Raw genomic sequence first — 27,398 nt, 5'->3', positions numbered from 1 at the left:
CATACAAGGTCCACTAGGTCCAGCAACTATGTTTCCAGGTGTGATTTAACACCTACTCTTTGTCCAATGCTGTGCTAGGCCACGGCAGAGGATTAAGCATATGTAAGGCCAAGTCCCTGCCTTTGAGGAGCTTGTGGTTTCAGCGTCCAGCAGCCGTGTACTTGGTGCACTGAAGGCCCAAAGGCACTGGGGAGTCAGGGAACTCAGAGGAGGGACAAGTTGGTTCCAGTAGGATTCACACCGTCTAGTCTAAACTCTTGAGGGCTGTCCACCGTAGCATTGAACTATCATAGACTGCATCGAGATCAGCCTGTCTGTGTATGGTAGGGGCATTACTGACCTCTATCATGCAACCCATGCATTTTAAGACACTGGCCTCTGAAACTAATATTAATTGCTTAAAAAAAAAAAAAAAAAGACTGTGCTTGGACACTCAGATTTCAGAGTACAAAAAACAAAACAAAAATAACCACTGAGAATCAACATAAAGTTGTTCCCTTTTGCTTTTTAAAAATTAAGAACACTTCATGAAGGACATTTTTCCACCAACAGTCTTAGAGTAAAGAAACCTACCTGAGTTGAATACCTCTGGCTTATCTGGGGGGAAGAAAAAAGCCACAGACAAGGTCCTTATTTTCTTCCTTCCAATGAAGTTGAGTATACTCATCATCCTGGACTGGTGTCCAGGAACCAGGGACTTTAAATACCATCGATGTCTACAGGGGCCACCCCAACTCAGGTAATAGTGGGGGGCTGTTGGCCCACGTGGGGAGAGGTGGAACACTGGGGAAGCCCAGGAGTTGGCTGCAGACACACATTCTTTCTCTATCTTTTGTACCCCTACATCGAGGAGGCTCGAATTTCCGAGAGGAATTATCTTCCCAGCAATTACTGTCCGAAAGCCACCGAAGACTGGTAATTCCATGGAATAAATGAGAGGAGAGCCCATGAGATCTTTGGTCTTGTGTTCCTCTCCTTGGGTGGAGAGAAGAGGTTCCTGGGAAGTGTGTTCTTGGCTCACAGCCACGGCCAAGAGACTGGTTCTGCTACTTTTTTGAGCTCTCACCACCCTGCAGCCTGTCTGCCTCGTCACTGCTGTCACTTCAGCTGTGTGTGTCTTTCCTGGGTACAGGCATTAGGCTCCCTGCCATGGAATCTGCATACATTAACTATTGTCTGCTAAAAATTGTGACTATTTGATTTTTTTTTCCCCCTTTAATCATCCATTTTGATTTATAAACTGAGCCAAACTGGCAGCCCTGAAGACAGGAATCCTAGTTTCTAACAAAGAAAAATGAGACAGTCTTTTCTTGCCCACCCTGTGTCTGTGAGCAAGCCTTGGTTCTCAGTTGGCCCAGCCCTGAACAATCTTGAAAACAATCCATTTTCTGCCTGGCAGAGGTGCCAAGCAGAGGAATTCACAGTGAGTGGTGTGGAGATGGGGAGCTGTTGCTTGGGAACTGTCCTGTGTCAGCACCTTGCTTCATCTTTGCCACAAGTCTGGAAGCACTGATGGCTGGATCACAGCTCTACGGCACGGAGAGCAGGACTTTTTAAAGCTCCTGATGAACCGCACATGTGGGCCAAGGGAAAATAAGTCCTTATTTAACCTGGGGAAACCCTAGGAGTAGACGCTGGTCCAAATATATCCTGTGACCATTCTTGTTCCTTGATCAGAAGGCTCTCTGGAGTCTTTCCATAAGGTGGTTTGGTCTACTTCTTTGCCTCAAGACATGTTGTGTCAAAGGAAGGCCGCATTCTTGAAGATGTCCAGTAGGTATCTTAACTATGCTTTAATCTTAACTGTGACTAGAGAATCCAGAGTTCACCCTCCTCGTTATAGCTCAGAGGGGAAGCTAAAACCAACTTCTGGTCTCTGTGATCTGTAGAGATCATTGTAGGCTCATTGGCCTCTCTGTCGAGTTGAAAGAAACTTCATCCACTAAATTCAACTTCTCCTGTCTTATTGATGAGTGGGGTGATTGAAACTCTTGCTCACAGGCCCACCCCATCTGCTCCTGTACACTTTGGGCCTGGATAGAAATGGAAGGAACTGGGAGAGACTGATGTGGACATATGGATGGTGTTGACCAAGAACCTGAATACAACCCTCAGCCCTTACGGCTTGTTCCAGTTCACTAGTTAGCAAATATTTACTCTGAGGCCCTGCTGTGCCAAGCACGTGGGAGGAGCAGGGTAAATATATATCCAAGCCATTCCTGGGTCCTGCTGAGTATCTCTTGATTCCATCCACTCTTTACCCTCTCCCTTACTTCCATCCTGGTCCAAGTTGCCATCCCCTCAGCTGAATTAATTATTACCATTATAAATGTTATTTCTTTCCACCTTCTTTTCTGTTGCCTCTGCTCTCTGCCCTGCCCCTGGAACAATCTTTTCAAAACACAAACTTGGTGACTTTACACCCTTGCTTCAGACCCTGTAGAGGCTGAGGCTGCCCATTGGTCTTAGGATAAAGGAAGAACTGCTCAAAGTAGCCTGTGAGGCCCTGTGGACTTGCTAGACACTTTCTCTCTACCCTGCCATAGCGGCCTACTTTTAGTTACTGAAATGCTCTGATAACTATAGCATAACAGGACCTTTGAACATGCTCCCATGATGCTTGGGCTTGCTTGTTTTGTATAATAAGTCTGGAAACAGCTCCTCTAATATTTTAGCTCGTCTCTTTTCCTTGGCAATGTTATAAGAGCCCCCAGCTGCATCTTATCTAATGGTTGCAGCTTAGGCTCATTGTTTCCCTCCTCGACTATCCATTTTACGTCTCTTCTCCTTGGTTAGCATCTTTGCTGGTCTCTGTGGCTTACTTGTTGAGGTGACCTGATCCTCATTCCTGAGAAGTCTGAGGCATGCCTACCATGTCTTTCTCAGGCTTGACTGCCTCTCTTGTCCCTCTACCAAAATCCTGGGTGGCATTAAAAAAAAAAAAAAAAAAAAAATCTTATCTTCTGAAGCCTGAGAGTAGGAAAAGCTGAAGCCCAGACTCAGGAATTAATTATCAGGGTAGAAGAAAAAGGATGAATCCCCAATTCAGGTCTGATTGGGAAGGAATAAGACTGAAGCTTGGAACAGAGGCATCCAAGTTGATACACTTGAGAGCCTGAAACCTCCGATTTCTCCAGCTCCTCTGAGTCCACAGCAGTGATGTTCCCATCTTATTTAAAGGTAGGCCTCAGGAATTAGCCTCACCTCTCTGATGATTTTCACAGGTTGCTTTCAGTTGATGATTAATTGCTCTTGGCTTTTCTTTCTTGTTTTTTTTTTTAAACTCTAGTATATAAGTGGCTCTCAGCAAAAGCCATCTGGTTCCATTTTTTAAACTATTCTTTCTTCCGGATCTCTCCAACATTGGAAATATTGGACTCAATTGTGTCCAATAGGCACCTGTATCCTACTCCATTTCCCCAGTAGTGAACATCTTGACAGTGCTCACTGTCAGGTGACACTGCTACAATATGCCAGAGGCTATGCAGGAGCCACTGCCACCAGTGATGGGGATCTCCTTGACAGCTACTCTTAGAGTCTGTTTCCTCGAGCCATTCTTGTCACCGACTGTCTTAGGTGGAGTTCCCCTGGAAACAGACCCTGAGATGGAGATTTACATCCAGGAATTTTATGGAGGAGTGGTCTTGGGGTCTACACCTGTGAAGAAAAATGGAATTGTGCAGAAGAAAGAGTATAACTGCAATGCAGTCTTATAAAGACCACAGCCATCCCTAGGAAGTCAGGAGCTGAGATGGTCCTTCAGAATTGTCCCTCTTTAAGACAAGAGGGCTGGACCGTTATACTCTTGTGTCAACCAGTCATTGATTTGGCTGTCTCCAGGTGGAAGCATGTGCCTGGCAGTGCTTTTGTGGTTGAAGCCAATTCCCAGAGATTGAACTGGCTGAGAGCTGTCAGATGTTTCAGTTTTGAAGGGAGAATCTGGGTGGTCTCCTACAGCATCAATGATAGATGGACGGATGGATGGATAGATAGATAGATAGATAGATAGATAGATAGATAGATAGACAGACAAAATCATGACATTTGATCCATGAAACAACAGCCATAACCACATGTGCTACCCTCAGATTTTTTTTTTTTTCCATTTGATTTTATCTTCATGGTCCTTTGTGGCTTTTTGTTTGTTTGTTTCTTTGTTTTTAAGTAAGCTCAGTGCCCAACATGAGGCTTGAACTCACAGCCCCAAGCTCAGGAGTCACATGCTCTACCAACTGAACCAGCCAGGCACCCCAATTTTCATGGTTCTTAGCGATGCACAATTTGAAAATCACAGCGTTGGATATGACCATTAGGGTTCGTGTAGGATGCCATGGAAACACAATTGTTCCAATTAGGAAAGTGCGCTTGCAATTAGGAAAGTGAAGTCTTCCTCAATAAAGGTGAGATCTAATCTAACCTACACGCGAGGAGCTAAAAACATTCTACCTGTGTGTGAGTCCTTGAACAGCACGGAAGGAAATGGTAGAATGTCTGCATTTTCCACAAACCCAGTTTGCTCCTCTGCTCTGCTGGAAACAAATGTATTTCAGTGACCTAGAAATGAAAGTACTCTTTCTTCCAGGCTAGCCTCGGGCTAGTCGCTCTAAAGCCATCTTGCTGTTCCTTAGAAAAGAACAGCAATAACAGAGCCAAGGCTTACAGGGCTATTTCAGACAAAACCATTGTTTTTCCTTTGCATTCATCTGAGGGAGGAGGTAAAGGGGTAGAGTACTATAATCCTTGAGTGATTTAGATTTCACAGCAGTTATTTTGTAAAGAACAAGAATCAGCATATATATTTTTTGACTTCAAGTGTGAGATAGAAGAAAGGAAGAAGGGGAGCAGAGTGTGTTCGGATGTGTGTCTGAGGATGGGACTGGACCACGCTCACCAGTTCTGAGTGACCCCACACCCTTTGCTCTCCCCAATTTGATGCTCATTCTTCCTCCTTTTTTGTGGGCCTGCTTGTTATGCTTGAGGACGTGATTGACAATAGGCTTTGGGTCCTACTGGAATACCAATTATGCTTTCTAGTCTAGATTTAGTCTGTTATTTTTGTTATTGTTGGCTATTTCAGGAAAAAAAACTTCTTTCTTTTATTAAAAAAATGACTCAGCAACTGCAGTCCAACAAGATTTTTTTTTTTTTTCGAATTTTTGTGGAGAAAAAACTGTAACCCTTTTGTCTCCCTTTAAAGTTTCTCCCCCCACCAACCAGGATCAAAAAAATTTTTTGTCCTTGGTTGAATATGTATTTTAGATTCAAATTTAGATGGAGTTCCCTGTTTATATTTTTCGTTTCTTTTGGAAGTGGAAATAAATTAAAATTAGGAGTAGTGTTAACTTTTCGCTTTAAAATTCTCCTGTAATAACATCCTCCCATGTTGCCTTGCCCTCAAATAAAAAAGATTTTTTTTTTTTTTGGATCCTACCTGAAATAGAGATAAACAGTTCAATGTTTCACCCCTGTGATGTAAAATATGAAAGGAAGGTTTGTTTAAGAATTTCTTAAAATGTTCACGATAAGTTTTAATTCATGGGCTGGATGGCAGATGCGTGAGAGAAGAGGAGGTGTCCTGCGTTTGAGGTCCTCATTAATTGTGAGATTTTGGCCTCATCTCTAAAAGGGTCTTGGATTAGGCACTTTAGGGGCTCCTCCTATTAATTTATTTGTGATTTTATGAAGTTGCCTCCTTAAACACTCCTAACAATGACTGCGCCTCGGGTTTCTAGGATCTTTAGGTCAGCTGACTCCTGGCTATCTCCTCAAAGTCAGCCTTAATCTGGATCCTAATCTGGGTTGACAGTCTCCAGTGATGTAAAAGGCACCTCGTGCCAGGCGGCCTCCTTTGTGGCCCTCTTCTATCAAAGGGTGACAGTTCAGCAGCCTTCCTATCCCGGAGTGCGGGGGATGTCTTTGCCTGGGACTGAGCTGAGGCTGCTAATTGTTCCATCTCCAGGATCTCATTTAAAGCCCAAACTGCCATCCCGAGGTGTGTTATTCAGTCATCTGTCAGAGCCATCGAGAACTGCTCTTCAGCTTGGGAGTGAAATTGGAAATGGGAGAGAAGTAGGTTATTTTCTTTCTCGGTGTTTTCCTTCAGTGACATGATAACAGTCACTCAAATAAAAGCAAAGACAAAAACAACAACATACCCTATATTCAAAAAAGTAGCAGATATTTAATTTATTTCTTTCAAACTGAGAACCACCCACCCCCTGCCTTGTGTTTGAAATATGAAGTGGATTGCTTCTATTCCTGGCCTCCAACCTGGGCCAAAGGCTAGATCCGCTCGGCTCCAGGGGCTGCTGGTGGAAAGAAGGAGGTGTTGACATGTCCTTGTAACAAATTATTTATTCCAAGAAGATTCCCTGTTTCTTAAGGAGTTGAAGGTCAAGTGTAATGTTTCTCAAACTGTGTATTGACAAGGGAAGAGAAAGAGGTGGCCCTTAGAGCAGACCAGACTTCGCTGGTCAAGCCCTTGCTTGAACCAGGAAGATTCCATTGGAGATTTGTTTTCTTTTGTTTTGGTGGGGATGGGGGTGGGGGTTCTGCTGCAAATGAAGTCAGAGGACAAAGAAGGGAGAATGGGAAGGAAAAACAGAGAGGGATGGAGGGGGACCACTGGTTCTTTGGGCTCAATGTCGTGGTAGAAACATGGACATGTTCGTTGGTGCACAGAGGTGAGGAGGGATTGACAGTGAGATTTCAGGGGAGGTGGTACTTGAGTTGAATCTAACAAGAGTGAGTAACTTTACTGGGGATTCAGGAGCAGAGGAGCATCTTAGGCAAAGAAAACACATTATCAGAGAGGCAAGAAACAATATGGTGCATTCAAAGAACACAAACAGTGTAGTCTCAGGGACCACAGAATAAGAGCGGAGGGGAGGCCCTCAAGGTGGTCCGGCAGATAGAGGGTCGGTTCCCAGGCGGCCGTGCAGGCCACATGCAGGGGTGGGTGTGCCTTTATCCGGCTGTATGGAGCCATTAGGAGAACATCAAGGTGAAACAGCTGTAGGACACCAGCCAGACGCTCTGCATTTGTCTTCCGTTTCCCTACCCTCCTTTAGTGCTTTTGTAGAGAAGCAGCCACTGTTCAAGGTATGATTGATGGCCCTTGCTTTAAAGACTTTATACAGTTTGAACCCTAAATGAGTCTGAACTGCATAGGCTCACTTGTACGAAGATTTTTTTTACATTACATACTGTAAATGTATTTTCTCTGCCTTATGATTTTCTTAATAACATTTTCTTTTCTCTAGCTTATTCTATTGTGGGCACACAGTACATAACACATACAGCTTACAAGATATATGTTGATCGAGGGTTTGATGTTGTCAGAAAGGCTTTGGGTGAACAGTAGGCTGTTAGTAGTAAAACGTTTTTGAGGAGTCGAGAGTTATACATGGATTTTTTGACTGCACAGGGGTCAGTGCCCCTACTCCATGCATTGTTCAAGAGTCGACGGTATTCCCAAAGAGAAGCTGTTGATTGCTTTGCTGAGGTCATCATTACAGTGGCCCAGACTCTTACTGGGACCCAGACAACTCTGGAGACCATTCAGTGTTTGTCAACAGAGGACACTTGCAACTTCTCCCTTGTGTGAAAGGACTTCTACAGGAAAGTAGGATTCCTGGCCTCTGGACACTGAACTGCAGTAGCACTATGCTTCCCGCTCAGTCATGGTGAAAACTGCAATTCCAAGTGTTCTTTGGAGAAAGAGTTGGTAGTAACAATGATACCTGCCCCCTGCCCCACTCCCCACCCCCAGCCACTGTGTCCTTCCCCCCCATGTTTTGCAGACAGGGAAACTAGGGCCCCGATGGGTTACATCACTCTTCCCAGATGAACCTGCTGGTCATGAACAGAACCTAGACCAGAACCAGGCTTCCAGAATTCCAGTCCAGGGCTCTGTGCACTAACACTCCAGGCCCTTCCCTTAGGGTCTCAAAGAGGAAATAAGTAGGAGAGGCTGTGCTCATGACCATATTGGGTTAAGAGTTGCTGCCTCCTTCTTTTAGCTCTTTCCTGACTAAGGAGGAAAGGGAAGGAGCAGAATGGGAAATGGAAAGGTGAAGGGAGCACTACCAGAATCGGAATAAAATGGGTGTAAAAAGCTGGGAGCGATGAGAAGGAAAGGGACAGGCAGCGCCAAACCTATCCCCTCTTCCCAACTACAAGCGTCCATGCCTCCATCACCTGCTGTTTTCATCCACAAACATGCCACTCCAGCTGTGGGGTGACTACCCACCATTCCAGGCCCTGGGAATACAACAATGAGATGTGGCCCTGGCCTTCATGAAACACATAGCCTAGAAGGAAAGACAACATTTAACATTAATCACAAAACAGGGTCATAAATAATCATAGACTGCACCTGCTGACAGCTCATCACTGTCAAACATTCTATATATGTTATGACATTTAATCCTCACTGAGATACCAGGAGTCAGGTACCACTATCTCTGTTTTTCAGATGAAGGTTAGAATGTTAGGGGACTTGACTAAGGTCACGGAGCCGGCATTTGAATCCAGCTGATCTTGGAGACAGTATAATACTTCCTGGTCACAGTCATTGCTGAAATGTATTTTTTTTAAGATTTTATTTATTTATTCATGAGAGACACACAGAGAGAGGCAGAGATACAGGCAGAGGGAGAAGCAGGCTCCCTGCAGGGAGCCCAGTGTGGGATTTGTTCCCAGGACCTGGGGATCCTGACCTGAGCCAAAGGCAGACGCACAACCACTGAGCCACCCAGGCGTCCTCGAAATGTATTTTAGAAGCCACTCATAAAATGCATTTAGAAGGAATGTGTATTGACCATCTTTGCTACTGTCTGAGAATTGGATGTAGATTTTACGTTTTTCAAGGAGCAAGTGTAGAGAAAGCTTCTGTTCGGAGGTTGCCCTCTCACTAGACACTATTTTCTTCGGATTCTGTGTGGTTGACCCTCTATTGTGGTTCTGAAGACCAAAGATGCTTGCTTTAGCCAAGCAGCTGCTTATGCTCAACGCTGCCTCTTTAATCACAAATTTGAATTGATTACTACCTGTTTTGTTTTAGGTTCACGTTTAAGACAAAGATAAATTTACATTCTCAAGTTAGAGCAGAATCCTGTCCAGTTGAAACTGTTACAATACAAGATATTTTCACTGTCCAGGAAACTAAAGTTGCTTCACCTACTATTTTCTGACAGAGGAGATACTGGTGTCGCCTCCACGCGGAGCTTCCTTCCTCCCACAGAAGCCCTTATCTACCACCTTGGAGAGAAGATAGAAACAAATTATTCAACATTGCCTTTTTTGGTTAACTTACCACTATGAAAATAAATCCAAAATCAAAGTGATGGAGATGTTTTTCGAAGTAAATACTACATAGAAATTGATCCTTAAAGCATTTCAGATTTTTTTTTCTAAATATTTTATTTATTTATTCATCAGAGACACAGAGAGAGGCAGAGACACAGGCAGAGGGAGAAGCAGGCTCCCTGTAGGAACCTGATGGGGACTCGATCCCAGGACCCCGGGATCACAACCTGAGCCAAAGGCAGACGCTCAGCCACTGAGCCACCCAGCATTTAAGATTACTGTGTGTGTGTGTGTGTGTGTGTGTGTGTGTGTTTCTGTTTTCCCCATCCATATTCTGTAACAGTCATCTGGGTAATTGTTCTCTATAGGTGGAACTGAATGTGGACATTGCTTATCAGAACTAAATCTTTTATTATTTTTTTTCTTTACAGGGTCGTCATGTTAAAACGGGCCAGCTTGCAGCCATTAAGGTCATGGATGTCACAGGGGTAATGTATCTTTATCTTCCATCTCAGTAGCTCTATATTTGTGATAGAGAAATTAGTGATAAAAAAATTGTTTTTCAGAAATAGAATCTTCCTAAACATCTAAGGTCTTTCTCCACTGAGCTTAATGTAAAGCAGTTAAGAGTATTGAACAGCTGACTGCAAAGACCATGGATAAATCACTCTAATTAAATTAGATACCTACCCACTGCCTTCTATAGTTAGAGTGAATAACGTGTGTTGAAAATTTACATAAACACAGCCACGGATATTTGCCTATGAAGACAGAACACGGATTTGAAGGTATTAAAAGAATAATACTGAGATTACACAGAAGAGATGGGTCTTAACTGTTTCCCCAAAGGTCCACCTAGTGCTGGAGTAGATAAGAGTTTGGGTCACTACTGCAATTTGATTAGGGCCTTTTCACATGAATATTTCTCTCCTCCAAAATATTGACCAAAAAAAAAAAAAAAAATCCCAATAACCAAAAATTCTTATTCTGGAGCAACACTGAAATATAACTTCTGCCTGGAAGGTCAAAAGCAATCTAAGGACTAGACTTCATTTTAAATAAAATCTAATGCTTTCAATCCTTTTTGCTAGGTCTCTTTAAAATATTTAATGCCTTTTTGAGAGTACAGAGCAAAAATCAGACTTGAAAGGACTCACCGGACATCAAAAGCATATTAATAATTTTCTGTTGTTTGGAGATTTTTCTGAGATGTCTGCACACTATACATAAAAACTAAAGGACCTAAGTCTTCCATTCAACCTGGAAGTGGTTTATTCAATGTAAATAGACATAGAACAAATGAATCACACAAAGATAGCAAGAGCCAACATATAATAAAATTAAAAAAACACACACACACAATATATCTGCTTGTCAGATCTCAGTCTACATCCTTTTGGCCCCGTTTGTTACCTTTGATAAGTAGATATTATATGGTACATTGTCTACCATAATCCTAATTTCACTAATGTTCATTTATACCATGTATTGTACTGATTTCCTTTCCTTATTTATTATTGATCTGAATTTGTCTTTAAATTATATGAATTTTTCACCAGCAAAAAAAAAAAAAAAAATTATCCCCATGTTTCTTAGCATTAAAGTACCACTTCCTTTTATTTGTCCTTTTATTTGAATAATGCATTTGAAGTAAATACATTATTCAAATTTCAAAGGTTGCAAACCAGCTCAAATACTTAATCCCTATTAGTTTATTAATTCACCTGGCCTTTATTGAAGAAGAAGCTGCATGTAGATTATTTAGAATTACATTTTGGTTCTACCACTTGAAGCAGAAAATTCAAAAGGACAAAGGCTCAAGCATGATGGAAGTGTCTTGCTTTTCCATGTTAGAGGAGCCTGGAACCTACAGCCCAAGGCTGCATGGCAACCAGGTGGTGGAGTGGCTTCCACACTTCAGGTTCTGGGTGGTTGTCCAATTTCCATCGATCACGTTCTTTGGTGGCAAGAAAAGGAGAGTGAGTGGGTGGAAGGAGAAGGGCACAGAAAAGAGCTACTTCCACGAAAATCCTTTCTACTTATATGCAACATTTCCATTTCACTTCTGCTTTCATAAACCTAGCTGCAAGGGAAGCTGGGAAATGTAGTCTTTTATTCTCCCAATATGTGCCGCTAAAAATCTGTGTTTTGTGAGGTGTGGAGGGAGGATGGGTGATGGTGTCACCAGTTAGCAGATCTCACACAAAAATCAAGATCAGGCACTTTTAGCCTCTACGCGGAAACCCATAAAAAATACGTAAACCTTTTATAAAGTTTTTACCACAAAATAAGTCAGAATTTATTTTGCAGTTCTGCTGAAGTCATAACACCGTATTTTCTTGGATTGAATAGGATCCACATCATGTGATACACTTGGCAATTTAATAATGACTGTGGGTGGAGCCCACACCACTCATGCCATGAAGTTCTGTTGTGTGGTTCTGTGGAACTACGCTTGATTTCCACTGGCATCGTTAATCTCAGGCCACAATGTTGTATGTTGATGCATAAAGTATGACTTGAGAACCCTGAATATTATTTTCATAGTTTCTGGTTCTATGTCTGAGACTTTAAGTTACTTAAAGAACCACTTATTGCTGTTAGACCACCTTGCTGTGGCATCAACACAGCTATTTATCCCAACATTTCTATTTTCAGTTTAGGGAATGTCAATTAGCCTTTCTAAATTGGGTTCCACAAGATAGCGAAGCTCTGCAGAAAATGAATATGAGAGACTCTTTCTTTCTCAATTCTCCAGAGGATGGTACAGAGCTAAGGCTGTTTGTTGTCAGTTCATAGGAGAAGCATACAGTGGACGCTTTATGGCACTTAGACTTAATTTTTTTAGAAAACCCTTGTTGAAAGGGCTGGGTAGTTTCCCTGGTTTACACACACTACTGACTATTTTGTGACCACTGACCCTTAACAAAGATCAATATGGATATCACATGAGGAGATAGTTTTCTCATTTCTCTTAGTGTCTGATACAGCATCAAATGACTTTTGTATCATCTCCTTACACATTACAGTCAGCATAAGATTTCCTTTGTGAAATTTGTGTGGTATCCTCAGAAAACAATCTATTTCATTTTGCCGTGTTGTCTTTTGTGTATTATGGAATGCTGCGAGAGCTTCTTACCAATTATTATAATTGTGCTCATTATAGCTGCTCTGTTAAAAACTGAGATGAATTCTCAAAGGTCGTCTTTGTTAATTGTTTGCAGTGATCTACTGCAAAGTTACTATAGTTTATTGTAATGAAATTGATAAAACCATAAGCTTGAAATCAATTTTTAGATTATTGTTTTTATTCTACACCACTTCCTCTTTTCTTTTCTTTTCTTTCTTTTTTTTTTTTTTTTAAATAGAAACTAGCCACAGAAAGAACTGGGTATAATGCTTCTGCTCTTCTGGTTTTAGAGCTGAGGCACTTCCAAATTTGCCGATATTTGCTTCAGAATTAGTACTTCAACTCAGACTTAGTCTTTGAAGTTGTTTTAGTTCCTGAAATAATTATGAGAATTTCTTCATTTCGCAGCTTTCTAGGGATTCCTTCCCAGCTGGGTTTGTGTACTCTAGATTTGCCTACAATATCTAAACAAAACTGGGCCCTCTTGGGTAGTGTTTCTCAAAGTGGACTACTAGCTTCAGTGAACTGTCAGCCCCCCCAGTGGTATTCATTAGAAATGCAGATTTCTAGACCTGCTGTAGAATTTCAGGGTGGAGCCTCTGAACCTGCCTCTTCTACAAGCTCCCCAAGGAACTCCAGATTCATGAAAGTCAGAAGGATACTTTTCTAGGCTTTTATATTCACTGCTTTCTGGCCACCATATATGAAGAGACTATGGTTCTTTGATAACCCTGTAAATAATCCTCATTTTCATTTGGATAAAAATTCCTGGTGTCAACTAGTCCCTTTACAATGGTATCTTAAAGCCTACACAGGAATTAAGGAGATAATAACTTAATATCCTAGGCTTTCACCTTTCACCAATCATCTTCACTCAGAATGAGTGGTTCTGATCTTATTACTCAGGACACTTTGGGTTGTGGTACCAAAGCCCGACTCAAGCCAAATGAAGCTGAATATGGAGTTTATTAGAAGTCACACGATGTGATTAGGAATGTTATCTTTCTCTTTCTTTGGGCTCTGCTTTCTTCTCACCAACACTTCCAGGTTCATGTTCTAATTACTTCATCATTGTTAGTCCCAACAAAGTGCCGGTCTGAATATCAGTGGTGAAGCTTGGGTCATGTCCCCAACCCTGAACCAATCCTTCTTTTCCTTCCTCCATATCTGGATTGGGTACCTGGCCCAGGGACCTACAGGGTCAAAGGCTAGGAAAGGATGATTCCTCAAAGCAAAGCGTAAAGAAGTATTTGAGAAAAGGGTGGAAAGGTTGCTGAGTTGGCAAAATCAGGAGAATTGCAACACCATGACATCAACTATCATTGTAGTGGATGTGCTTAAAGTTGATTTGGTCCTTACGTAAAGTGCCTCTCCAAGAGCCTTTGTTATGTTTCAGCCAAAAGTAATAATAATGGTAACTAACATTGGTGGAGTGATTATTATGAGCCAGAACTCTTTTAAATATTTTCTGTATATTGATTACTTAATCATTTCAGCAACCTGCAAAACAGCTTCCATTAACAGCACCATTATAGTGATGAGAAGACCAGGCCTATTAAGTAGCCTCAATATAACATGTACATGGTGGGGTCACTATTTCAGCCTGGGCAATTTAACTCTATCCTTGAAGTCCATCCTCTGACACATTGCTGTAGTCTCCAATTAATACAGAAGGGCATTTGGTGTTTAATTCACTGTGATTTTTTTCCCACTAATTTATTCAATAAGCATTTACTAAACATCTGCCTACTAGGAGGATCCATTTTAAACCCTGCTTGACTGAGTTCCTATTTCTGTCTTGCTTACTGAATTCCTGTAACTGAAGCTTATGACCAGGCTCCATCTCTCTTTGAGGAGTAAGGAAGTGGTCTCCCAGGAGCCTCTGGTAGAGGGCTTTGCCCATAATTAATGGGTTCAGTGAATGTTTACTGAAACTGGACAAAAAGAAAAAAAAATCTTTTCATCCTGAGTTGTTTGGGAGAGTCAGGGGACATATTGCTCCAAGCATGTTTTGTTGCTCCCTCCCAAAGAGAGGCCATTCAGTGGAGTGGTTGGTAGCACAGGACATAGTATTATTTATAATAGTAATAACAACAACAGCCATGGTCAAAATAAAAAGGCTGAGTACTTATCATGTGCCAGGCACTGTTGTACTTGGTTAAATATATGTTAGCTCACTTAATCCTCAAAACAATCCCCATTAGCGGACACTGTTCATTTTACAAATGAGTAATTGAAAACACAAAATGCCTAAGTAATTTGCCCAAGCCCCTCAGATAGTAAATGGCAGAGTTGGAATTCCAAGTCAGCCAATCAGGGTGTGTGCACCCTCCTCACAGCCCAGTTATGGGAATGAGGTGAGGGTGTACCACTGGCGCAGCATCTCAGGTTGAGCTGAGATCACGCCCTACTACCCTCCTTACTGACTGTGACCTCAGGCAGCTTTCTTAACCTTGCTGAGTCTTATTTTACTTACCTGTTTGGTGGAAATACAAACATCACCAACTTGTGATGAGGCTAAAATGACATAATGCATAGTGCCTGCCACTTAACAGGTCCTCAATAAATGATTTTAATTATTACTGGTAAGATACAGTGAATGCCTGAATGGGGCAGGCAGTACGATTGGAGAGGATTTTAGAGAGTGCCTAGTTCTATCATCAGTAGATGAGAACATGGGGCTGGCAGCCTGTGCTATGAACTACGTGCCATACTTGGGTTAGTTACTCGTTAATACACGTCAATAGTTTGACTCGGGCCTGTCTTCGCCAGCTCAGTTACAGAGCTATTAGTCTTCCCCTGAACAATATTAGTCTCACCTTGAGCATATACAAAATGACTTAGTATAGAGCAAGCTCTAAGAGAGAACGGACAGCTAGATTCCAGAAGCTGAAGGCTGAAACCACAACCATTCGTTCATTTCCTCATTCATTTAAGAATAAATGGGTGCTGCGTTGCAGTGTGAAGGCCGTGAAAACCGAGACGCACACTATCTTCTGGAATCTTACATTCCAGCATGCATAAAACACATTTATACACACTGAACAAATGGTTGAACGACCGAATCACAGTTCTGAACTTCTGAGGAGTGTGCAGAGAGTATAAGAGAGAATTTAAGATTTCCTATCTGTGTGGCTAGGATGTTTCCAGATAAAGTGAGAGCTACGCAAGATCTGAGGAAGAGTTGATCTTGGTTTTGCATTGTTAGGGCTGGGGGAAGGGCATTCTCAGCTGTAGGAGTTTGGCCCTCAGGAGGGTTCAACAAAGCCTGGGAATCCCCACCCCAGACTCTGCTTACAGAGACCCTTCAGAACACACCTCTTGAGACCTCTTTGGGGCTCTTCAGGGAGGTGTCTTTAGCAGACAGACCGACTAATGAGGCATATGATGAGAACTTTCAAAAAGAAAAGATAAACAAATATTATTTTTGCCTGCATAATACCATCTGCCTTTGGAGCCTGTGTTTAGTGCTTCCGTTCTGTAGGGGATGATAGATATTGGAAAGCTTCTAGAGTTCTAAAAATGAACAGGCCGAGCTGCCCACTATACATGCACACTTACACGTCTCCCCCCATCTTGCCTACAGAGTGTACCCCTCTTGGTGGCTTATGTGTGTCTAGGCCTCTGCACATGTGCGCACACGCTGGGTGTATGGCCTGGATGGGTAGGCTTGTTGTATGTGTATGCACAACGTGTCCGAGAGATTGCTTAAGAGCAATATGAGCCACTTCATTTATGGCAGACTTTAGGCAAGTTAGTGACCACACTACCAGGGGGTGAAACTCATTTACTTCTGGATTATTTGAGCATGAGTAGTTTATTATTATTTTTAAAATTCATGGTTTTCTTGAGAGTCATCATCAGTGGAGGTTTCGTTGTGAGAAAAATGCACATCGGGCTGCGTTAGCGGTTTCTCTAAGGGACAGCATTTCCCAGCAGGAGAGAACAGGCCAGCCTCACGGTAAAGAAGAGCCCTGCAGATTGGCACGGTCATCTGAGTATATCCTAGTTTTGACACTAGGGCATGACATTTTTCCTTTATCTCTCCGTGGTACCAAGAGTCCCTAGAGGATGCAACCTGCAGCTGCAGGGCCTTGGCAATCACGATTTTTCTGCTGGAAAAACAGTTGCCTTCTTAGTCTCACATCAGCCTTTTCCTTTCTTCCTAAATGGGTAACCCCCACAAGGCCTTCAGAATTCAGCTCAAACTTGAAATTCTTGGTGCTGTGTCCCCCAATGCCTCCAGTTAGGTGAGCTGCCCATACCTCTCCTGTTTGTCATTCTTCGTGCATCTTTGTCATTCTTTGATTCCCATCTGTGTGCCCACAGCCTATAGTAAGTGTCATTGGTGCAGAGCTTGAATCTGTGATGCCCATGGTTGTATTATGATATTATTAGCATTTAGCATTGCACCTGGGATACAGTAAACAGTTAAATATCCGCAGAATGAATTCTTTAGCCTAAGATTAAAATGCAACAGATCCAGGTACCGCCTGCAGAAAGTCGTGGCAAAGTCCTAGTTCCCTCAAGGCTCAGGCAACTCATTGAACCTTTCGGGGTCTGTAAAAGTATAGTTTATAGGTGCATAACCCCACCTTGAGATAATTTTAGGAGATCCATACATGCTTAATTATCATTTAATTTTTAATACATTTTCATATTTAATAAGATGTGATTAAAAAAACAAACCTCAAGCTGTATATTATTACACCAATAAACACACTGGAATATGGCAACCTCTTAAATTATACTCCTGGATTCCTCTATCCGTGTGCAGAATTTCATTCAGTAAGAAGAATTTCTACTGAAACTTCAAACCCTTCCCTTTATTTATTTTTTTAAATAAATTAATTTTTTATTGGTGTTCAATTTACCAACATACAGAATAACACCCAGTGCTCATCCCGTCAAGTGCCCCCCTCAGTGCCCGTCACACATTCACCCCCACCCCCCGCCCTCCTCCCCTTCCACCACCCCTAGTTCGTTTCCCCGAGTTAGGAGTCTTTTTCTTCTCCCTTCCCTTATATTCCCTTTCACTATTATTTATATTCCCCAAATGAATGAGACCATATAATGTTTGTCCTTCTCCGATTGACTTACTTCACTCAGCATAATACCCTCCAGTTCCATCCACGTTGAAGCAAATGGTGGGTATTTGTCGTTTCTAATAGCTGAGTAATATTCCACTGTATACATAGACCACAGCTTCTTTATCCACTCATCTTTCGATGGACACTGAGGCTCCTTCCACAGTTGGGCTATTGTGGACATTGCTGCTAGAAACATCGGGGTGCAGGTGTCAAACCCTTCCCTTTAAAAAGAGAAATTTGCAATTACTTATCTTAGGAATATAGCTTATCTCTATTTTGGGTGTAAGACAAGACTGAAAATGAATGAGATATTGAAGCTGATGTGACTTTGTATTTCTTTTTTTTTTTTTTTAAAAAGATTGTATTTATTTATTCATGAGAGACACAGAGAGAGAGAGAGAGTGAGAAAGGCAGAGACACAGGCAGAGGGAGAAGCAGGCTCCATGCAGGGAGCCCGATGTGGGACTCGATCCCGGGTCTCCAGGATCAGGTCCTGGGCCGAAGGTGGCTCTAAACCACTGAGCCACCAGGGCTACCCATGACTTTGTATTTCTTTCAGAAATTCTAATTTTGTATTCACTAAAACAGCTTTTTTGTTGTCATTGATTAATTTAATAACTAGATATGAATAGTTAAACTCATAAAAATGCAATTTTACCTATTTTAAAATTCTAGTTTTTGTTGATCCAATTTGTTGCCATCCTGACTAAACTTTCTACTAGAGGAAGGGATTTCACTCTTACAGATTATTTTAAAACATTTAAAAACTACATCCCAGAAAAAGTCAACAATCCCTTCAAAGTCTAGTGTCGTGATTCTTTAACAATCAATTATCTTCAACTTTGTGTCAGATTCTGTCAACAGTGAAGCTGAGAACGATAGGAAAGTTGGTGCCAACTCCAGCCTAAGGCCAACAAGTGCTATGGAAGGTGGGAGCAGAAGTGGTTTAAACCAGTGTCCACACACCTCGGGTGAAGTGACTTGGATGGATACGTCTCAGACTTTTCTTTTGAGTTCAAATGCACCAGTCAGTTTGATTATTATAAGAGTTACACAGTTTAATTCTTGTTCCATGGATTGAGAGCTAAATGTTGGGCAAGCTCTTTGTTATAGAGCACACAATAGGGGGTCGCTGGGTGGCTCAGCGGTTTGGCGCCTGCCTTCAGCCCAGGGCGTGATCCTGGAGACCCGGGATCGAGTCCCACATCAGGCTTCCTGCAGGGAGCCTGCTTCTCCCTCTGCTTGTGTCCCTGCCTCTCTCTCTCTCTCTCTCTCTGTGTCTCTCATGAAGAAATAAATAAAACCTTAAAAAAAAAAAAAAACTCATCAGTAGAGCACACTAATATTAAGTATCTTATTAATCCCATTTTTCAATCCTAGCATATTATAGATGCTTAAAGTATATTCCCTGTGTATTCAATATGCAACTTAAAATCCCTCCTTTATCCCCCGATATCATTTATAAGCAAATACTATTGTGTGCTAATGAGCTTCTTTAATTGGAAGACCAAAGGCAGTTTTCTCATCATCCCTGGCTTAAAATGCTCCCAAACACGTCTTTCATGATTAGCAGCTTTAGTTTTATCACCGTGGGTTAACTGCTCTTCTGTCTAGGAGTTTTTGGTATAGGATTGAGAGCACTGACTTTGGAGTCAGGTGAATCTCACCTTGAATCTCACATGAATGAATGTGGGGGTTACTCAACCTCTCTGAAATTCATTTTCGTCATTTGTATGGAACTATTAAATCATCTACTTCATAGAGCTGTTTTGCATATTTAATAAGGTAACACACGGTTTCTGGTACATAGCAAACATGGCAGGAGGTGAACTTTGGCTCTATTTTATGACCACGATGTCATATCATTATATGATACCATCATCAGAGATAGTCATGGCTCAGTGCTTAAATGGAAGCCTCCATTTCTTTGCATTTGAAAATCACTTTCTCTTTCGTGATTTGCCATCCTCCAGGAGGTCAGGCGTGGCTTCTCACACGGAAGGTTTGTCTGCAAACAGTAGGAGAGAGCTAGCCCTAGTGCACAAGGAATTTTCCAGCCTCTGCTCCATCACATTTGCTAATGTCCCATTGGCTAGAGCGAGTCACATGGCCAAGCCCAGACACAAGAAGAGGAAATGGGCTCCCATCTCTTCATGAAGGAGGCCTGCAAAATCATGACCTTTCCACACATCCCACCCCCCCCACCACCAAGTATATCACAAATACTAAGCAATAAATAGATTCCCGTGATCTTGAGAAAATAACAGTCTTCTTTATTTTGATAATAAAGTTATGCTTAAGCACTTAATAATTTCTAAGCCTGAGAGGTGGTTTAAATAGATGTTCTTATTTTCATTCACGTAACTGATATTCAGAGAGTCTATATGCAATGTCTAAGGGTACGTAATGTATCAGCTTGGACTAGATGTTGAAGTCTCATGACTGAAGTAATAACTTCTTTCTAGGGGAATGGACTTGTCTTATTAAAACTAGTCCCTTTTAAAATTTGTGACTATTTGATACCATGCCTTTGTTTTCCAGTATGACCCAGGGGTCATTAGTTTCCCGGTGGGCTTGATCTTTTCACCTTATTCTTAAGACATAAGAATTACACATTTACAAAGCAAAAGACACCTTTCTTTTATAACTTTGTAATCTAATTTTGGCCTCTTTTGTTGTCTCTGTCTTTTTGAAAACGTTATAACTCATATTTTTCAATAGCTGTGTTGTGAGAGGGTGAACTGCTTGCCCAATGTTAAATAAGTGCTCGTAGTTACTAGTAAGTGTGTCCCTTTCAGTGCCACTGACTCACTCGCTGCTACCACTGCCCTAGACTAGAAATTGTGACAAACAGTAGCCCAATAAAATGCTTGCCCACACACAAGGTCATATGAGATCTAGATCGAGGCTCTACGCTAGAGCTACAGAACCAGACCTACAGTGGTTTCGTAATTGTATTTGGAAACTATACAGTTTAAAGAAAAATTCAAGATACTTTCATTCCTGCTCTTCCATCCTTGATATTTATTTATTTATTGGTTGACAAGATCCATAATAATGTTTGGTTTGTATCACTCTTTAAACTTTAATATACTTCATTCAAATATCCCAAAAGACCGGGGCATATAATAAAATACTATTATAAAATCTGGATCTAATTACAGAGGAGAAAACTGAGGTTGTAGAAGATAGGTTACTTTCCTAGGACCGTGGAGCCCAAAGTGAACATGCCCACCCTCATTTTTCTGACTCAGTGCATGTGCTTTCTTCATTTTCCGATTGCCTCAGTTTACCTTTGCAAAGTGATGGAGAGCATGATGCCTTCATTCCGATCTCCAACACTATTTTGGATTTAATTATATATTGAATTGCACTCTTATTTAACTGTTTCATAAAGTCTCATTTTCTTAAAAGTACTGTAAGCTTTTTAAAGACACTTTTCCCCCCTTGGATTCTCCTACATCACCCTCCATGCTGTTGAGAACCTAGGAGGCCGGCAGCAGTATTCTAGAACCAACTTGTCACTAACAATGCCGGAAGGTGACACTGGCCAGCTGCCGTGGGAAAGGGATGGGTGATTTCTTGCCTCACGAAGTTGCTCCTTAATGGAAGCAGCCGTCGATGATCCCAGGCTGCCCACAGAAACCCTCAGGTTTGTTTTCTCCCCTTCTGTCTGGGTTTCCCTAAAGTACATCCACTCACATCCTGCATTCATCAACAATTATTTGGCTCCACATGGTAGGTTTAAAATAGCCTCATATGCACCATAGTAAGACATTTGAGGTGAGCTGCAGGGACCCTTGAACAAGTGGAAGGTCTGTGAAGGTCAGTCTCTCCCCAGGCCAGCGACAAAGGCTTAGCTAGTTTCTGATAGCTGCAGGGAAGAATGGGTGGTCAGCAGTATGCCATCCCAGCCCCTCCCTCCCGGACCCCCCTCCTCACCATGATGGCCACATGCTTCTCCTTAGCTCAGCGCCCCAATCGTACATTCTATTTTGAGATCACCTAGTCTTGGATTTTGTTAAGCCACGTGACATGTAACATGTTTTGTTCTCCTGGGTTGTCAGATCTCCGTTGTTTTTCGCTCAAACTTATTTTTGCGTGGTCAGGAAATGTCAGCATTTCACCATTCTTCTCATCTCATTCTTCCCATTTCCTTTCAAGCACCTGCTAATGCCGCTCTAGGCAGCTCGCCCTTTGCAGGTGTTCATTCTTTTATTCACACTTCTTCAAAGGCACTTTGTCTGATGCCGGGCATGTTACAGAGCAAAAGCGGGCACCATTCCTGTGTTTACAGTTGTTATGGACTCATTGGGAAGGGAGAGTTTAATCAAATGGTCAGGTGGATAAATGTGGATTACAATTGTGGTAGGTGCTTCAAAGGAAGACCCATGGGATGATCCACAAGCCTCAAGCCAAGTCAGGTAGATCAGAGGGCTTTGGTGGGGAAGGGACTCTGGAACAGAGACCTGAAGGCCGAGGAGGGCTTATAATCCACAGACAAGAGTCAAGTAAATGAGCAAATTATGACACATCTCCATACCAGTACCAACAAATATGGTGCATATGCTAAGTGTAGGGGGTGGATAAGATAGAGAGATGGGGGGAGGTAGGGACCTGACATGGCCTGAAAGAATTAGGGGAGACATCTTGAGGGGGATCATTTAAACTTAATAAGAATAATGAGTATAAATCATGTGAAGAAGAGGAAGGGGAAAGAAGTCATCACATGGAAGACTGCAGAAGGGCCCGACAATGTAGAGACTGAAGTGAGGCTGAGCAGCTTATGGTGTAAGGGGAGAGATAGGGACACAGCATGGGCAGCCTTTTAGGTAAAGATGATGAAACAAACTACATTATTATTATTATACATCATTGTTACTACTGCTGCATCTAAAACAACACTCCTGGGATGGATTTTTCCCACCAATCTCGGAAGTAAAGTGCTAGTTTACAGTCCAACTAATGTGTACATATTAAAATAAAATTAGGGATAGCACATGCACACTTGCCTGATAATGTCAAGGCCCCCAAAAGGAGCCCAAGTGGAGGACTCCAAATTGAAATTCAGGATGAATGACACTGGAATATCAGGAAACTTAGTCTGTAGGAGAGTTACTTCTTTTCACATCCATGGCACTACCACATTCCCCCCTTTCTTTTTATGTTTAGTTTCCTGAAGGTGAGATGAGTACTCCTGTTTTGTGAACTTCCTCAGATCTAGGAAACTACCCTCACTCCCTTTCCCATCTGACTTTCATCATCTTCAGTCAGTTACTTCAATAAAAGTAGGCTTCAAAGAAAATGAACCTAACAAATTTTAAATCTCTGAGTCTGTATTTTTTTTCTTCCCCTAATCTTTCCTATACCAGATATGATCAGTGTTAGGTACTCCGTGGACACAGTTCCCAGAAGCCAGGAGTGAATTTTATCTCAAAGTCTATATACCTTGATCTTTTTCCAGGTCAAAGGGTGAGATTTTTTTTTTTCTAGCAGGTTACATGCTATGCCTGTTTGCTGTACAAACAGAAGACCCTCTTGGATTGCCGATTTGTTGTCTTGTAATTTTTTTCTTTGTGGTCAAGGGAGAAAGTCAAGTTATATAATAATTTTGCTTGTTTATCACCACAGAAGAAAAAACTTAAGAATTTATTACATAGTTGATATCGATGGTGATGAAAAACAGAATCCTACTAAAGACAATGGATTTTCATGACAATATTTTTATTCTAATACAGGATGAAGAGGAAGAAATCAAACAAGAAATTAACATGTTGAAGAAATATTCTCATCACCGAAATATTGCTACATACTATGGTGCTTTTATCAAAAAGAACCCACCAGGCATGGATGACCAACTTTGGGTATGTAGTGCTATCCACATTTGCCTCTTACATGAAGAACAACCAGGGCCAAATAGTTCATTTCTCTATCTTCATGTTGGAGTAATGAATTCTTTCTTCGAAACTCTCAGTCCCATGATTTCCATAACAGTGTGTTTTCAGGGTTCTTTCTCATTTCCCTAAACACCTCTCCATCATTTAAGTATCTTTTTTGAAAAAAAAAATACATTTTTTATTTTTTTATTTATCTACTGCGAGAGAGAGAGAGAGAGAGAGAGAGAGAGAAAGATTCTGCAAGTTAGGGGAGGGGCACCGGGAGAAGGAGAGTGCAGATCTCAGGCAGACTCCTCGCTGAGCATGGAGCCTGACACAGGGCTCAATCTCATGACCCTGAGATCACAACCCGAGCCGAAACCAAGAGACAGACGTCTAACAGACTGAGACACCTAGGCGCACTTCCATCTTTTAAGTATCTTTATCTTCTATCTTCCATCCCTTCTATCCCTACAGCAAGTTTTAAGTTTTCTGGTTTTTCCACTAGTGACTCTGTTTACTGAGTTTTTATGATACTTTAGGCATCATGCTATTTGCTTTCTATGTATTATATCACTTATTCCAGCTCTCTAAGGTAGACGTTATCATTTCTTCATTTCTTAGATGACAAAACTTAGGCTTACAAAGATGGTAAGTAGACTGCCCTAAGGTCTTTGTAGCTGGAAATGGCAAAGCAATGATCTAACCAAGCTCTTGGAGTCTTTTGCCTTGTCTATCACTAAATGTGTGGATGAATGAAATTAAATTGATTAATTAATTAAAAGATTTTATTTATTCATGAGAGACACAGAGAGAGAGGCAGAGACACAGGCAGAGGGAGAGGCAGGCTCCTCAGCAGGCGCCCAATGCAGGACTCAATCCCGGGACTCCAGGATCACTCCCTGAGCCGAAGGCAGTTGCTCAACTGCTGAGCCACCCAGGTGTCCCAATAACTGAAATTTAAATTCCAATTCCGTTAGTGAAATGCCTAAGACAATCTCCGATACTGTATAAGTACTCAAATAGATTGCTTGCCTTTCCAGTTAGCCATGTGCTCCAGTCCTGTATCTTTGACAATCTGTCCCACTGAAAGTAAGTTCAGTACGCCTGATACTAAAACCACTACTCCTGTCCCTGCTCTGCTCTGATTGCTTCTCTTCTCACCTTCCTGATTTCTGTCCATGGAACTTTTATTTATTCTTAGTCCCTCAGGCTGATGTATAATACTCTCTTGCTTTAATCTTCATTTGCTAACTTTACACCCACCCCACTAGTGCAGGCCCATTCATTGGAAGCCTAGGTTTTGCAGTAGACCTCTATTTGATCTGTCTCTCTTTCTTGAATCTCTGTTCATCTCATATGTTGCTATTGGATTAATTAGTCTAAAAATACTCTTTTAATCACTCATCATCTTATTCATTTTTCTAGAGCTCTTAAAATGTGTCTGACACACAAAATTTATTTAATTAGAGCTTACTATATGCCAGATTAGATACTAAATTCTGTGGCTCCTATGACTACTATTTCATGGATAATGGATCAGAGAATCTCAGTCTACTGTCTTAATGCAAAAGACATCTGTAGTCCAGCTGAGAAGACACAAAACATCCACAGTGAACAGAGTTGGTGACCACAAGTGAAAAAATAATGCTAGCTCAGAAAAATAGCAAGATTTTCATATCATTTGATAATTGAATGCTATGATCTTTGGAAGTGAAAAGAGCTGCTGGATATTTTTTTCCCTGTAAGTCTCATCTTTAAATAAAAATTTTAAAAAGCACTTTTGTATAAATAAACCCTCTTTGTATGATCACATTGATTTTATATATTTTATGTGATTTTTGACAGTTATAGTGAGATTTTAATCATGGCCTCTTAAATGTATGGTAGATATAAATGTGAAAATTAAAAATGTAAAAGTAGTAGGAGAAAATAGCTGTAACTATATAATGCTAAAGAAAGATATACAAGGGCATATATTCAAGGGCAGATCCACAAAACAGGAGTTTGATGGACTTGCCTATATACATTTTTTAAAGTTTCCCATTACAAAAAAACATAATAACTAAAGTAAAAATGCAAATAACTGATTTAGGAAAAATATCAATCCATACATGATGAGAAAGAATTTAGTAGCCTTTAGAGAATTTTTATAAATCAGTAGTAAAATATGAAATTAAGAGAAATATGGAGTTAAGAACAAGGCAGCAGGGATCCCTGGGTGGCGCAGCGGTTTGGCGCCTGCCTTTGGCCCAGGGCGCGATCCTGGAGACCCGGGATCGAATCCTACGTCAGGCTCCCGGTGCATGGAGCCTGCTGCTTCTCCCTCTGCCTGTGTCTCTGCCTTTCTCTCTCTCTCTCTGTGTGACTATCATAAAAAAAAAAAAAAAAAAAAAGACTTAAAAGAACAAGGCAGCAATTAACAAAGTAAGAAATATCAATTACCTGTAAAGATGTTCTTAAAATATAATCATGCCAACATAAATATAAAATATTTATATAAATATAAAAGAAAACAAGAATTAGATACCATTCCTTAACTTGTAGATTGGCAAAGATTTTTTGTTTTTTAATAATATACCCAGAATGGACAGTCAGGCCCCCTGCTTATAGAAATGGAGGTTGGAGGTTTGTATTCTATCTCAAGGGCGATTGGAATACAGACGGATAAACATGCTCCCTCTCTTCCCCACCCCACCCTCCAACACACACAGATATACAGGAATGTATCCTAAATAAATATTTGGGTAACTACATAAAGATGTGTGTAGAAGTTAACCAGGAGGGAATTACTTAAGTAAATCCATTAAAGGACACTATGAAAGGACATATCCACCAGTTAAAATGATGTAGATTTATATTTACAATGGATAAACATTATTATAATGGGGTTTTTTAAGCCTTTTATAAAAAAGCTACAATTAGATAAAATGCATTTTCATTTTTGTCAAAGAAAGGAAGAAAAAGAAAAAATATATGTATCTATCCATCTATATCTATAAATGGTGGAGATGTCTAGAATAATATATACCAATGGTGTTGAAAATCACAAAATTGGGATCCCTGGGTGGCGCAGCGGTTTGGCGCCTGCCTTTGGCCCAGGGCGTGATCCTGGAGACCCAGGATCGAGTCCCACATCGGGCTCCCGGTGCATGGAGCCTGCTTCTCCCTCTGCCTATGTCTCTGCCTCTCTCTCTCTCTGTGTGACTATCATAAATAAATAAAAATTAAAAAAAAAAAAAGAAAATCACAAAATTGATGGAAGCCCCTACCTACGTGTAGCTTACATTTCCTATCTGGGTAGTTATTTCAGTAATTTAATTTTTGAAACCTTTTTTACGTCTGCTCTTTTTTTATTTCTTCTAAGCTTTCTCTGAAGTTGAACACATCAGAGCCACTTCTGTTCCTTCTTTTTTAAATTGCTTCTCATTGGGCTGTGTCTGTTCCTCATAGACCATCAGCTGTGTGAGGACAAAGATTGTGTTGTTTGCACCTCAATGTCCTCGGTGCTAGGAGGGTGCCACGCTTATGATGCTGACAAAATAGTTGGTCTGTAGAGAAGTGATTATCATTCCTATAAACTTGATTGCTAATGTTGGTACGAAGCAGATTGCTGTAGGTACTTTGAGAGCTCATTTTTCCTGTGGCCTCTAGGTTCAGCAGAAATGATGAGATGACACAAGTTGGAATATGTCTGTGTTCCTAAAGCACTTCTGTATAATCAAGAATCTAGCTTTAAAAAAAAAAAAAAGATTTTATTTATTTATTTGACAGAGAGAGAGACCACAAGCAGGAGGAGTGACAGGCAGACGGAGAGGGAGAAGCAGGCTCCTCTTGGAGCAGGGAGCCCGATGTGGGACTCAATCCCAGGACCCTGGGATCATGACCTGAGCCGAAGGCAGGTGCTTAACCAACTGACGCCACCCAGACGCCCAAAGAATCTAGGTTTTTAGCAATGACCCCATATTGCCATAAACTTCAACAGATAATAAG

At 41.3% G+C, this 27,398-nt stretch overlaps 1 protein-coding gene across 8 annotated transcripts in view; it reads left to right on the top strand.

Annotated features, from left to right (window-relative positions):
• TNIK (TRAF2 and NCK interacting kinase) overlaps positions 1 to 27,398 on the top strand; it is a 376,555-nt gene that overhangs the window by 213,363 nt on the left and 135,794 nt on the right. For 7 of the 8 annotated variants that reach the window (XM_072808063.1, XM_072808061.1, XM_072808062.1 and 4 more), the window contains exons 3-4: positions 9,741 to 9,797; positions 23,268 to 23,393. In XM_072808063.1, the coding sequence (XP_072664164.1) occupies positions 9,741 to 9,797; positions 23,268 to 23,393 (183 nt within the window). Of the gene's footprint in view, positions 1 to 9,740; positions 9,798 to 21,060; positions 21,182 to 23,267; positions 23,394 to 27,398 lie in introns of those variants that run through there. The other variant, XM_072808067.1, reaches the window with a different exon arrangement.

Source organism: Canis lupus, chromosome 31 (assembly GCF_048164855.1).
Source record: "Canis lupus baileyi chromosome 31, mCanLup2.hap1, whole genome shotgun sequence".
In the NCBI taxonomy this organism is placed as follows: Eukaryota; Metazoa; Chordata; class Mammalia; order Carnivora; family Canidae; genus Canis; species Canis lupus.
This window is presented reverse-complemented; position numbering and strand designations above follow the sequence as displayed.